At 40.2% G+C, this 15,428-nt stretch overlaps 1 protein-coding gene across 4 annotated transcripts in view; it reads left to right on the top strand.

The window, feature by feature from the left end:
• Positions 1–15,428, top strand: part of ADGRA1 (adhesion G protein-coupled receptor A1) — a 1,332,527-nt gene that overhangs the window by 352,604 nt on the left and 964,495 nt on the right. For all 4 annotated transcript variants that reach the window (XM_073596079.1, XM_073596078.1, XM_073596080.1 and 1 more), the window contains one exon: positions 14,613–14,777. In XM_073596079.1, the coding sequence (XP_073452180.1) occupies positions 14,613–14,777 (165 nt within the window). The remainder of the gene's footprint in view (positions 1–14,612; positions 14,778–15,428) is intronic.

Raw genomic sequence — 15,428 nt, 5'->3', positions numbered from 1 at the left:
CAATTTCAAAAATTTTAAAAAAGAATGGTAGAAATCTGCAAAAAAGTTTGCTATAGTGTTCACTTGGAGCAGATTTGTTTTCCGATCTTTATTCCGATCTATATGCAGGATTAAAAGTAGATGGCCTTTCCATTAGCAAGACACAGAGGGGCAACTAGCCTTAGATGGAGGCCAGCAATGGCAGCCTACGTATTTTTTTTTCTGACAGGTATACTCCAAAGTCCTCCTCCAGCTCATCAACCTTCCTCTGAATCCCTCACATCCCACCCAACTATATCCATGAATATGCATTAAAAAAAAAAAACACCCAGTTCCTATTTTTTTTTCTTTTTAGCATCACCTGTTCTGCTAGTAAAAACCATGATCCATTGCTGCAGACTAGGCCTACCACATGTTCTTGTTTCCATCCCTCATCATGATGCCATTATGCTAGTGGAGTTTTCAGGATTGTTTGATGACCCCACTGATGGACAGCCTATGTGAAGTGTCCATGTCACCACACAGTGAGGTGGGACCCCCCGAAGAAGGCAATAAAAAAGATGAATTTGTTCCCTTTGGGGGATTTGCTAAAACTGGAGCATGCAAAATCGGCTTCCAGGTTTTATTGTCAAAGCTTAACTGAACAAGCTTAAGTTAGAAGATGATTGGCTACAATGCACAGCTGTACAAGATTCTGAGTGCTCCAGTTTTAGTAAATCCCCCCCTTTGTATCGCATAATTTCTGATTCAGATAAGTAAATGAGGGTTTTAAGAAAAAACAAAAAAAAACAAAACACTTTTAGGTAAAGAGAAAGAGGGCCACGTGGAGTATTAAAGGTTCAGTTTGCCCTATATCAGCTGCTGTAGTTTTCCTCATGAAGCTGCATTTTTCTTCCTACAGGTACAGGGCAAATAAATTATTAAAGCTGAAGTTAAATCTTTAGGATTACCGAACAGGTCTTTAGCCACCACAAAGAACCTGTATTTCATAGTGTTGCTATTTTCTAGTACCTTTGATTACCTGGCAGGTTTATTCTAAGATATATAAAATAAAATAAAATAAAATGTAGTACTGGAAAGACAGGTGCAATGTCTACCTCCCTTATCCTACTCCTTGACTTTGTAGTGTCTATTACTGGATCACCGGTATGCTTGAACTCCGCACCATATAGCAATGCAAAATAAGATATTTTTTCTTTCACCAAAGAACTCTGTTTCAGTAATTCTACCAATTCAAGCATTCTCTTTCTTATATCATTCTTGATTTTCTTGACATTCTATGGATTAAAACATAATGCTTAAGGTGAAAGTTCCCTTCTTGTGTAAGGCAAATGATTATGCATACTCATGAGCTCAATTGCTTATCCCTCAACAATTGGGAAAAAAAACAAGAAAATGAGATTTGTTTCATTAATCCATGGCACAGACACTCCCAACAGATTTGCGCTATTTTCATACTCGGCATCGTAAACGGACTGAAGCGTTTCTCATTTTATTTTTGATTAATAGGAAATTGCTTCTCGGAAAAACAGAGATTTATAATAAATCCTTTCAAATTCATGTTGTGAAGCTAATGATGCATTGTGTTTTTTTTTTTTATTTATTTATCAAGTGGGCGATGTAACGCTTGAATAAGATTCAGATACCTTCAAATAATGATATTTGTTGCATTAAAAAAGACATTTATTACATATGTAACACAAAGTACACATTTCATTTTTGTATGGATACCATGTAGGCAATTTTGATTTGTTAAGATATTTTTATGAATATCCAACTCCGGGAAAAAATGTTCTATTTTTAGGAAAAGGGAGGACGGTTTAAAATCTCTGCTAGGTTAACTCCCCTGGGAAGATTTTCTCATGCTTTTTATCCTTGTGAAACCAAGACATGAAATAAAGGGTGCAGGGGTCATTTGTACAAGCAGGCAATGAAAGAACTAAAAGTCTCAGAGGGTCTAACTTTCCCTACTCTACTAAAAAAGTGTTTTTGTTAACTCAATAAAATATTCTTACAGTAATAGAATAAAAACACAGAGGGGGTTATTTACGAAAAGCAAAACCACTTTGCACTACAAGTGCACTGAAAGTGCAATCGCTGTAAATCTGAGGGGAAGATCTGAAATGAGAGGAAGCTCTGCTGATTTTATCATCCAATCATGTGCAAGCTAAAATGTTTTTTTTTTTTAATTTTCCTTGCATGTCCTCCTCGGATCTACAGCGATTGCACTTCCAAGTGCACTTGTAGTGCAAAGTGGATTTTCCTTAAGTAAATAACCCCATAGTATATACTGTATAACCCTTAATAATGCATACAAATATGTAATCGGCATTGCACTTTTCTGTATGTATTGCAATGTGCTGTCCTAGCTTTTCTTTATTATGAATGTAGTCAGGCGCTGGCTAGTCTGCCTGTGTCATCGTGGGACATTCTTTAACATGGAGCCAGTGCTGCTGCAGACTACAAGTTCCAGCCCGCTGGAAAGAGAGGAATGCTGGATGAGGACATAAATAGCCTGATCCGGGGAGGAGCTGTTTCTCTTGTGTAGCAATGGCCCCGACCCCTAGGGGCCTGATGGTAACCTCCAGAGTCAGGAAGAGCTGACATCCATCCTCACAGAGTGGGTTAGCAGGCATGGTGGGTGTAATGCAAGATGAAATGATGGGCGCCAGTCATGTTTTGAAATGCAAATAAAGAGATTTATTGTCTCTTAACAAGAACTGTTGGAGAGGTGGTTAGGGCCAGGACACCCTTAGGTAGATGCAATGACAATTAGCAGACTCTGAAACACAATAGGCAAACAGCTATACAGTTCAAAGCCTCCAGCCGCATGCAACCTCTGTTTGGCAGGACCGCTGTATCCTATGGCAACTAAGCTTTTAACAGTTACCAAAGATCTTTACACATAGAGCTTAGTAACAGAGTACGGTTCTTCTCTTATCTCATAGTTTCCCACTGTAGGTCTTCAATCACTGATCTCTCAGTCTCTCACTAGACTTCCAGATCCCAGCCACCCACTGGATCCTCTGAGTTCTTCCACAGCTAACCCGTTGTATACTCCTCAAGCGTCACCCCCGCTAACCCACTGGGTCCCTGGCTTGGCACCTGCTGAAACATTCCCACTTCTTCACGTCTCCAGCTAGTGAGAAGACTGCTCTGGTACTTCTTCAGGCTTACTAACAGTAGTCTCCAGTAATAAGGTGGATGGTTCCTTAGTGGTTACAAAAACATATTTGGGGGGCACACCCTACAATGCGTTTAAATTCAAGATGGTGCTGCTATAAGACCTACAAACAGTACAAAATATTTTACAGTGCACACATTCAAGAATGACATTTCCTGCAAGGCTAGTTAAAAACACCTAAACATATTAAAAAAATACGGGGGTTTGGTCACACTATATGGTCATATAGTGCTAAGCCCACTTACTGTGACAAAGTATCCCGAATTAGTGGATCCTACTCCAGTAATAGAATGGAAGATCCTTTGTCTCAACCATGGGAGCTGAAGTCCTCTATGTGGGAGAACTGAAGGGGATACATCCTATGCACTGGTGGCCACTAAATAAGAGGTAATGAGGAGGGGGAGGGGTGCTCCAGCCCAAAAAACCTGATCAAGGTCCATTACAATATACAAAAACATATTTGGGGGGCACACCCTACAATGCGTTTAAATTCAAGATGGTGCTGCTATAAGACCTACAAACAGTACAAAATATTTTACAGCGCACATACTCCCACATAGAGGAGTTCAGCTCCCATGGTTGAGACAAAGGATCTTCCATTCTATTACTAGAGTAGGATCCACTAATTCGGGATACTTTGTCACAGTAAGTGGGCTTAGCACTATATGACCATATAGTGTGACCAAACTCCCATATTTTTTTAATATGTTTAGGTGTTTTTAACTAGCCTTGCAGGAAATGTCATTCTTGAATGTGTGCGCTGTAAAATATTTTGTACTGTTTGTAGGTCTTATGGCAGCACCATCTTGAATTTAAACGCATTGTAGGGTGTGCCCCCCAAATATGTTTTTGTATATTGTAATAGACCTTGACCAGGTTTTCTGGGCTGGAGCACCCCTCCCCCTCCTCATTACCTCTTATTTAGTGGCCACCAGTGCATAGGATGTATCCCCTTCAGTTCTCCCACATAGAGGAGTTCAGCTCCCATGGTTGAGACAAAGGATCTTCCATTCTATTACTACAGTAGGACCCACTAATTCGGGGTACTTTGTCGCAGTAAGTGGGCTTAGCACTATATGACCATATAGTGTGACCAAACCCCCGTATTTTTTGAATATGTTCAGGTGTTTTTAACTAGCCTTGCAGGTTTCTTAGTGGTGACTGCTTCTCCTTTACCTCTGACCACGACTAGTTCCTTGTCCAGCTGAACCTCTGTAACTCGGTTGGACTCCAATTTTGCATTCCCAACCTTACACTGGTTCTACTGCCCCTGGATAGGCCTCAGGCAGCCTAGCAGCCAGATGTCCCTGGGATAGGCCGAAAGCTTCTGGCCTAGCAACCCAGGACGACATAACACACGTCCACCCAGACAGCCGTCCAGGTGGCACAGAACACCAATAACCTGACTCCCCCCAAATAAATAGGCTCTCCCAGCAGGCCAAGGGACTAAAGAAACCCCTGCCAATTGGCTGAGACACCCCATCCATTCATAATTTGACCTTGCTATGCCCTTGGCCGTCTAATGTCACCAGCAACAGTGCCACCCACTGACAGAAGAGATAAGGTGCAGCAACTCCAGAATTAGAGAGGGATCAGTGGCTCTTCTAACAATTAACCAGAACATTTACTGTCTGGTAAACTAAATTTGTGAGCAACCCTGCCTAAACACCAGGGTGCTACATCTGGGATCACGGCCTTCAACTGAGAGCAGAGGCCCACCCGCTCAGGTGGATGCGAGCAGGCACAGTAGCCTGGATGGCGTGGAGAGTATTTAGTGAGTGAGCCATACACCTGCAGGCAGGTCAAAATCCCCTGCTCCCTGTGGGCTGAGTGATTATCTGTGGTCACTCTCATCGTCACCGTTACAAACCCAGCCGAATCCCTGTGTCACTAGGTGCATGGCCAGGCACCCTTCACTGGTGGCAGATTCTTCAAGAGTCTGTTCCAGGACATCCTATTCCCCTGAGACTTGGTATCATCAGGATTGGAGAGCGGGCAGAGGCCCACCCTGAGTAAATCTTACAAAAGACATTGCATGCAGACACCTTTACCCCACCTCTTTACACAAAAGTTTCTAGTAGGGAACACTATGTAAATGCTATCTACTATTGCTGGTCGCCATTGCATAGCAACCTCTCTGGGCCCTTGTTGAGCTAGCTGAAGATTGTGATCATCTATGCTTCTATTCTATTCCTACTCCCCACCCCCTTCCCCACATAGAAGACTCAGTTTATAACCTCTGTATGTATTAAGGAGAACTCTTACTCAGAAATTGCTCATCACATTCTTTACATAGTGTTCTTATAAATTGTGATGTTTACTTTCTGGGCCTGTGGCATCAAGATTTGAAGGGAGCGGCTTTACACAGAAAGGTCTTTCTCCTCCCTTTTATACCTGGGGTCATAGGTTCTTATAGAGCCTATTGGTTATTACTGTTTATTTGTGATTTCCCTTGCATTGTATGCTCTCTGTATACTTGCTAAGACTAAAGTTTGAGATTGGAAAAATATCTGCATTAACATTCCTTTCTCTCTGCTGACTTAAAATCCTTAGTAAAATACTCATTTGCTTTGCTACAGTCTGGTGTCTTTTGCAATTGTATTCTTTCTTTGAATTATGTCTGAACCCAGGGTATCAGAGATGTCGGGAGGCTTGAAAGTTCAGGGCAACCTTTGGGAACAGTCATCTTCCAGTGGCCCTTACGGGCGAACTACATGAAAACCATAAAATGTTAAAAAACAAAGTATTTTTGTTGTTGTCTGTATATCTATTGAAGATATTATCTATCGCTTTTAGTTTCTGTGACCCCTGCTTCTGGGACAGGAGGCACAGGGAATCCGTTTGGGGACACATCAATAAAAAACAAAAAAGATTAGGCTTGAGTTGGGCTTTTTATTTTAGTAAATGGCACTACAGCCTGCACACACTAGTACATTGTAGTGCAATTCATTGTAAATGGCACTCCAAGGCACTTCATTCTAAATTGCACCCCAACACACTAATGCAATGAACCTGCATTGTAGCACACTGCATTGCACAATAACTCCTAACCATACATCGTGGTGCACTATGTCACAAAAAAAAGGGTCAGGTTTTTGGTACTTTGGTAGCCTATTCAAAATGATTGGGTCGCCTTAATGCAATGCATGTTAAAGGGGCCCTGATAGGGCTTCATTTCAGTGAAGGGAGACGTCACTATTGGATGTAAGATTATATGAATTAGATCTCTGTGTCTGATGCACACAGTAGCATGAAAATAGAGGAAGAGATGTAATTTGAATATAACAGAAACAATGAGGAATGACAAGCAAATACTGTATGTTGCAAGTACAGAATGTGAAAAAGGTACTGGATTATAAATGCAAATTAACAGTACAGATTAGTTTGTCTTTATGTGCTGGCCTTTGCTACAGAACAATCCGCTACCATAATAACACTGAAGTACACAACTGGACATGCTTGACTGATCAGCTGCTAAACAGAATGGCATTAAAAGCAAAAAACTCTTTCATTTGGCCAGTGCCTCGCAGAATTATTTCTCTTTCTTATTTCTGACGTCTTACAATTGTTTTCCTGAGGCTCGTCTATTTTCTGCCTGATGGCGCTTTGCCGCAGGCCCCTATATTTAAGATTTGTCTGCCTGCCATTTTTAGAAAAAAACATATTGCAGATCAAATTATCTGGAAGTTCTCTTTCTTTGTTAGCACAATCTGTATTTATAGCTCTCGGTGATGTGTGTAGCAAGGATTGCTGTTCTGAATGAGGAACCTGCCAATATATTGTATTTCTTGTCTTTAATCAGAAGGCATGACCTTAGTGGGATGGAATAGAGAAAGATAAAAAAGGGCTCTAGAACTGTGGCCAGTTTATTTAGTAAAGAAAAGAGCAGTGTGCAAACTGTGCTAACCCTAAGCAACCAGGCAGCAATAATTTGTGTTCTGTCAGGAGGTGATATTTGCTTGGTAATTCGGCCAAGTAGTGATGAGCTGAAAGTAACTGGATTCCGTTTGCAACTGACTTGGTGAACATTCCTAAAGTATGGGTGCCGAATTCAAACTCCAACTAGGGCAATGGTAGCTGAATGTTAAAAAACAGTAATGGCTATTTTCTTGGCTAATAGGCAAGGTTACCAAATGGAATAGGGGGCTGGACACTGTCCTGGGGAACATGTACCAGAGCAAAAAAAAAAATTATATTTGGAAGCAAGCAGCAATTTTGGTAGAGCTGAAAGGGAAATATTAAAAATGCATGTACAATACATGCCCTTAACCTGCTTGTGGTGTGACACATCTGTATGGTACAGCCTACTACAGAAAAATTGACATTTAAAAAGAAATGCAGTTTTAAATGCCTAGTGATCTTCTTCTTCTATACTAGGTCCTTATTCTAAGTAAAGTCCTGGTATAGATGTTAATGGGGTCCCCTACAATAAATGTTGTGGGGTTTGCCCTAAAAATAAATATCAGACTTTAATTCTTGATGACCTCATGCAAAAAATAAAAACACACTTTTTGACAGGTCCCCAAACAAGTCCCTTTTTTTCCTTTCATCTGGAGGAGAGAGGTGGGGCATTTTTAGCTAAGGCCACCCTCCTGCCTGACCAAGCTAAGTGCAGATGGATTCCAAGAAGTACATACTACATGAATCCGCTGCCCTGATTCAAGATGGCTATAGCTAGAAAAGCTAGGGAGGTGTTTTTCAAAGTGATTTATCAACAAAATAAAGCATTGAGTAATGGATGGATTGGTTTGCTTTGAACCTTGAAAATGAATTTTTAAGAGTGTGTATTTTTGAATCTTAAAAATTAAATGTTAAGTTTGTGGTGCTCAGATACAGTTAAGTCCCGCTTTAAGCACTTCTGTGCCCTGGATTCTCTGCTCTAGGCCGCTTTCACATGGGCACTTTTGCTTAACAGAATCCCTTGCTCCGCTGATCCCTGCTGAGCAGGTGGATGACAGGTCCCACAGTCCCACTCTCCTCTATGGGGAAATCAGGTAATGGACAGGTGGTCTGTTTCCATCTGATCTGATCCAGTGGACGAATGGAAAATAGGACCACCATCAGTTTTTAGCAGACAGGATCAGATCGGATGGCGGCGGGTGTCAGCAGACATAGAGGAGACTGCAGTGTCCAATCAGGTCTGCCTGAAAAACTGACCCCTGTGAAAGGGCCCTTATGCTTCCATGGGCCCTGCACTCTGTACATTACTCAATCCCGAGCCTTGCATTATAGACCCTATGTTGTACTTTATGTGACATACTCCTGACCACTGTACACTAAGTACATTTTATACTCCTTATGTTTTTTTTTTAGGGTGGGCTGTGTGCAAAAAAGCATATGTATTAGAACTATTAATTATAAAAAAAACCTAGTGTCCTGAGGTTTGTACAGGTGTCATGGTTATGCAGTAGGGTTTGTCAGCTTACCTCTCCATGTGTGCAGATTAAGAGACCAGGCACTCTCACCTGGCTGCTTAAAAAATTTCTCCTCAAAGCATGGCTCCACCCCAGCCCCTATCAGGGAACTCTATATTAACCTGTGCATTGCAAGCCAGCCCTGCTGATCAACCATTGTGTGTTTCGCTTTTGTGTTCGACTTGCTGTGTCTTCTACGTCTGATTCCAGTTACCGATCTTGGCTTGTTCTTGACTATCCCTGCTTGCTTGTGACCCTGACCTTTTGGCGTGGTCCCTGTCTATCCTTGTCTGCTAGTCACCCTGACCTTTTGCTTCTCCTTACTATCCCTTGTTGTCCTGGGCTGCTGTTTCCTCTCTGTTCTCCTGTAGCCTACCGTGAGCATGAGCTGGGAGACCCTGGGGGCCACGACCTAGAGTCAGTTGCAGCACATTCCATCCTCACCACTAGAGGCTCTGGCAATACCTGCTGGCTTTTAGACTCCGCGCCCTGGGGAATCTTATACTCTAGCTCCCAGTGGGATCCGTGTTGGTCTGCAGTGGACCTGCCTTCCTGAACCACCCAGAGTTGCATCCGCAGCAGTCAGCCGTAGGGTCCACTACCTTAGCGGTGCACTCCTGACTCCAATGGTGTGCATCTGTAACCTGGACTCAGGTAACCTGACAAAGTGTCTACTATTGTATACTGTACATGTAATAACATAATTTTTATAATAATTATTCTGTTATCCTGAATACACAAGTATTGGTTGTAAAAAAGAAGGGGACACTGATAAAATGAAAATTAATGAAATAATATACATTTGAATGGTACATTCATTTTTAACATTTGAAAATATATTATCATTATGATAAATGAGTATTTAAATTCTTCCATAGGTATTGCCAAAATCTAAGTTCAGTTATTTGGGGTTGAAAGAGAATTTTAGCGTGTTTGAACCATGCATCCCATTTTGTGTTGTAGAAATGTGTAATGTTATATAATGTGTGAAAAATTCTTTCCATGAGACAACTTGAATTCAATCTGACTTTCAATTGATTGATAGGGAATAAAGATGACTTCCAATGAAAAGTAATTAACCAGTGAATCGCTACGCTTATCTTATGGATAAATCTCATGTGTGGTATGGAAATGCTAGGAAATAGTGTCAGAAATAGCTGAAGCTAAATTTTCTAGTTGGCGCCAAATATGTGAAATTTTATCGTAATCCCAGAAAATGTGGGAAAAGGAGCCTGAGGATGGACATCCTCTAAAACAAGTTGATGGAAAAATGGTGTGCAGTTTATTAGGGGTATAGTCTTCATTTTGTAAATAGTTTAATGGCCGTTTCTCTTACTGTGAGTGATCTCGAGCATTTGCAGAAGTTTATAATGCTATCACTCCATTCCTCAGTAGAGAAAGATATGTTGCATTCCAGTTCCCATTCTTGCCTGTAAGATAGTTTCTCTTGTGAGTCAAAATTCACTAGATTTTGGTATATTTCTGAAATTAGGCTTCTTACTCTTGGGTTTTTTAGGCATATATTTTCATAAAATGTGGAGGGGTCTGTGTCTGTAATATTATAGTAAGTATTATAAAATTGTCTTATTTGTAGATACCTATGATGTTCATTATTTGGTATATGATATTTTGTCTTTATTTTTTATTTTTGGCGCAGTTATTAAAACATATTTTGTGTGTACAAGGACTGTGACATATTTCTGCTGTGTATACAGTGCCTTGGGTTTTATTAAACCAGCCCCAGTTGCTGGATTTTGCTATGGAAGAGTATCATACCACTAGAACCCCATAAAAGGATATAGGAATTATTGAGCTTTGTGTGTGGGTTACTTTTCCTAGTCATACAGTGCCTTGCAAAAGTATTCACCCTCCTTGGCTTTTTACCTATTGTGACTTTAGTTCAATGTTTTTTTAATCTAAATTATATGTGATGGATCAGAACATAATAGTCTATGTTGGTGAAGTAAAATTAGAAAAATATATATATAAAACTATTTTTCAGAAATTAAAAACTGATAATTGGCATGTGCGTATGTATTCACGCCCTTTGTTATGAAGCCCATAAAAAGCTCTGGTGTAACCAGCTACCTTCAGAAGTCACATAATTAGTGAAATAATGATGTCCACCTGTGTGCAATCTAAGTGTCACATGATCTGTCATTACATATACACACCTTTTTGAAAGGCCCCAGAGGCTGCAACACCTAAGCAAGAGGCACCACTAACCAAACACTACCATGAATACCAAGGAACTCTCCAAACAAGTAAGGGACAATGTTGTTGAGAAGTACAAGTCAGGGTTAGGTTATAAAAAAAATCCACATTTTTGAAAATCCCTAGGAGCACCATTAAATGGAAAGAACATGGCACAACAGCAAACCTGCCAAGAGACGGCCACACACCAAAACTCACGGACCAGGCAAGGAGGGCATTAATCAGAGAGGCAGCACAGAGACCTAAGGTAACCCTGGAGGAGCTGCAGAGTTCCACAGCAGAGATTGGAGTATCTGTACATAGGACGACAATAAGCCGCATGTTCCATAGAGTTGGGCTTTATGGCAGAGTGGCCAGACGAAAGCCATTACTTTCAGCAAAAAACAAAATGGCACGTTTTGAGTTTGTGAAAAGACATGTGGGAGACTCCCAAAATATATGGAGAGAAGGTGCTCTGGTCTGATGAGACTAAAATTTAACTTTTTGGCCATCTAGGAAAACGCTATGTCTGGCGCAAACCCAACACATCACATCACCCAAAGAACACCATCCCCACAGTGAAACATGGTGGTGGCAGCGTCATGCTGTGGGGATGTTTTTCAGCAGTCGGGACTGGGAAACTGGTCAGAGTTGAGGGAAAGATGGATGTTGCTAAATACAGGGATATTCTTGAGCAAAACCTGTACCACTCTGTGTGTGATTTGAGGCTAGGACGGAGGTTCACTTTCCAGCAGGACAATGACCCCAAATACACTGCTAAAGCAACACTTGAGAGGTTTAAGAAGAAACATGTAAATGTGTTGGAATGGCCTAGTCAAAGCCCAGACCTCAATCCAATAGAAAATGTGTCGTCAGACTTAAAGATTGATGTTCACAAGCGCAAACCATCCAACTTGAAAGAGCTGGAGCAGTTTTACAAGGAGGAATTGGCAAAAATCCCAATGGTAAGATATGGCAAGCTCATAGAGACTTATCCAAAGTGACTTGAAGCTGTGATAGCCGCAAAAGGTAAGTATTTACTTTTGGGGGGTAAATAGTTAGGACAAAATAACAGAAAAAGTCAATGTGCATATTTGTTTGCTTCACAATAAAAAAAAAAAAATCTTCAAAGTTGTGGGCACGTTCTGTAAATTAAACGATAAATCCTCAAACAATCCATGTTAATTCCAGGTTGTGAGGCAACAAGACATGAAAAATGCCAAAGGGGGTGAATACTTTTGCAAGGCACTGTACATTTACCACAATGCAGATAAGAAGCAATTAACAGCTATACCATTTTTGCACTGACCTGACAATAAATGATACTTTTCCGTTTAATCAACTAATTGAAAAAAACATTCTTCTGGTGTGGTTGACCTCTTATCTCAATAGTTGTTTAAAGCCAACTTTAGGTTTGGGTCAAAGCTCCCTATCCTGTTGTTTGTCCCCCTTGCACCCCCTAACACCTGCATATTACTTTTAAATAAATATAGTTTTCTTCCAGGCATCTTGTTTTCAGTAACATGGTGAGCAGTGTTTTTCCTCCTAGTGGTTGGTGTTCTTTACTTCTGCACAGAGCAGTGTCCTTGTAATGTTAAAGCTAATTTGCGCATTAGTACTGTGACCCTAGAGATGCGTAACAATACATTTCTAGGGCATGTGCCCGGGATGCCCTGGACTCACTGGAAATGGCTTAGAGTTACTTCATTTTTGTTGCCTAAAAAACATTTTCCCCTGGGTGATTAATGTACCTTGCAAGGATTTTAACCACTTCAGCCACTGACGGATTTACCCTATTAATGACCAGGCCATTTTTTTATGATATGGCACTGTGTCGGTTTAACTGACAATTGTGCGGTCGTGAGACGTTGTACCCAAACAAAATGTATGTTCTTTTTTTTCCCATAAATAGAGCTTTCTTTTGGTGGTATTTGATCACCTTTTTGAACTAAAAAACAAAAAAAGACTGACAATTTTGAAAAAAAAAAACAAAACTATTTTTTACTTCTTGCAATAATATCCCCCAAAAAATGTAAAAAAATTTATTTCTTCATCAGTTTAGGCCAATATGTATTCTTCTACATATTTTTGGTAAAGAAAATTGCAATAAGCGTATATTGATTGGTTATTTTTTTTACTAGTAATGGCGGTGATCAGCAATTTTTTGCGGGACTGTGACATTGCGGCTGACAGATCGGACACTTTTGACATTTTTTTTGGGACCAGTGACATTTATACAGTGATCAATGCTATAAAAATGCACTGATTACTGTATAAATGACACTGGCAGGGAAGGGGTTAACACTAGGGGGCGATCAAGGGGTTAAATGTGTTCCCTGGGAGGTGTTTCTAACTGGGGGGGAGAGGACTGACAGGGAGTACAGAGACATTGCTGTTGCTAATCACTGGGAAGAGACGATCATGCTGTACTCCCCCAAGAGGACGGTGTACTGTTTGTTTACATTGACAGATCCCCATTCTGGCTCTCTGTGGAGCGATCGCTGGTGGCCGGAGGACATCGCGGATGCCGGCCACGTGCATTGGCTCCGGCACTGCGGGCACATGTGCACACCCACTGTATCTATTGCATGAAGCAACATACACCTACGGCGATTTGCACAATAGAGCCGACCTGCCGCCATATAACTATGGCGGCTGGTCGGCAAGTGGTTAATAAACGTTGTAGCAGCGTCCTACCTCTCTCTGTTCCTAAGAAAAAGCTGTATGTTCAACTATGTCCTTGGAATACTGATTCCTAAATCAGAGCGTCTGTGTCAATATAATCAGCTAAAACATTTTCAACATTCTAATTAGGAAAATTGCAGTGTCCCTTTAGAGGTAGGTTAATCCTGCTGGGGGGTATCTTACTAAAAAATATAATTTCTGTTGCAGAGGATGCCAAAAAATTGAATTGTATCTTAGTGCAGACTTCTGGGAGAATCAGTGTTCCACTCACACAAACAGGACATAACATTTCTAGTAAAGTATTGAATACTGATTTTTACAGAAAATTACAGCAGGTTCAGATTGAAAAGGAAAGGTAACGTTTAATAACATTAAATTACAATATAGTTTGTTTAGCAATTAACTTTTCACTAAAGTGGAGTGACCCTTTAAATGTTGCTTAGTGCAGTGACTGCAGCAGGACTTAGGGGGGCTTCTGCCCGACACAGTGCTAGAGAGAGGAGGTGACTATTGCAGTGAAAATATTTTTTTTTTAATCTAATGCTGCACAAAGGATATTTTATTTTTATCTCATAACTGGAGTTGGGCTTCAAGAAGTCATTTTTAGGGGCGAATCTACATGTAATAAAACAAATACAGAAGAGCAAGCATGTCAAAGGTGAAAGCCACATCAGAAGTTCATTTAAGATATACATTACAAGGAAAACTTAAAATGTATGGAAAATGAAAATGCATTATATTTTGATTGAATGAGATACATGCCCTGTTAACCTGCTGGTATTTGTTTCTGGGGGTCATAAATTCAAAAAGTTAAAGAAAGCATTGGGTATGTGGATCTGAACCCAGTCTGAATGGTAAGAATAAGTCACTGATCTGTAATAGCGTATTTGTTATTTTTTTTAAGAGGTGTTTATTTAAAATTTAGCATAAACATACAAAAAGAGATTTATTACTATAGTAGAAAAAGATTATGCATAACATCCACAAGTACTTTACCCGAGGGTAACAAAATTAGTACAGGTCATGGGGACTACACAGAGCCCAATATAAATGTTATCATTTAGTCATTTTTAATAATTGCTAGAATCTGTATCATACAGTAATTTATGCAACATTTGAATCCTGATATTTATTCATATATATATATTTTTTTGCAGTGATCTAATTTTGTCCAGCGTTGATGTAGATGCTTCGGGTATTTGGGAATGCCAAGTGAATACTTCCTATGGAAGCATCTCCAAGCAAATAGAGATTGTTGCTCTGGAAACTGGAGCACCTTATTGCCCCATGGAAAGAATAATCAATAACAGAGGGGATTTTAGGTAATATTTCCATTTACTATACTTTGCCACTAGTCATTAATTTTATGAATGCATACCTCCCAGTATCCTGGTGATAGGTATCAATGAGGTGGGTGAGAGATGGGATTGTGGCCAGAGTAGAGCTCGCTATTTGAACTGGAATTTTTTTAACTACTCTAGATATGGGATTGTTGCAAATTGTGACTAAATTATTATTTAAAAGGATATGAAAAATTTTGTGATAGCTTACACAAGAAAATTTGAATAGCAGCCTGTAGCTTCTACTGGAACTGTTACTAGTCTATAGACTAGACTATAAAGGCCTTTCCAGTATGCACCTTACACAAAGGCATTCTATACAGAGACTGGAAAACTTCTCATAAACTATTATATACTTTACTCCAAAACATTTTGGACCGATTACAGAGCAATATCCATTTCAGGAGGCCTTTATTAAAAAGTTGGCCATTTCCACTGTTGATTTAGTGTCCTGCCTTTAAAAAAGCATTCACTGTGACAAATGTGGGTCAGATCACTGCCTTTTCACCAACTTATCAACCTCACACTATACTGTCACTGATATGGCACCCTCAGCCTCAGTCTGCACAAAGATTTTCCCGCTTGGGGGACTAAAATTTAAGTGCCAACAGACTAAAGCCCCATACACACTAT

This window comes from Aquarana catesbeiana, linkage group LG08, assembly GCF_042186555.1.
Source record: "Aquarana catesbeiana isolate 2022-GZ linkage group LG08, ASM4218655v1, whole genome shotgun sequence".
In the NCBI taxonomy this organism is placed as follows: domain Eukaryota; kingdom Metazoa; phylum Chordata; class Amphibia; order Anura; family Ranidae; genus Aquarana; species Aquarana catesbeiana.
Note: the sequence above shows the minus strand (reverse complement) of the source record. Positions and strands in the feature narration are given on the sequence as shown.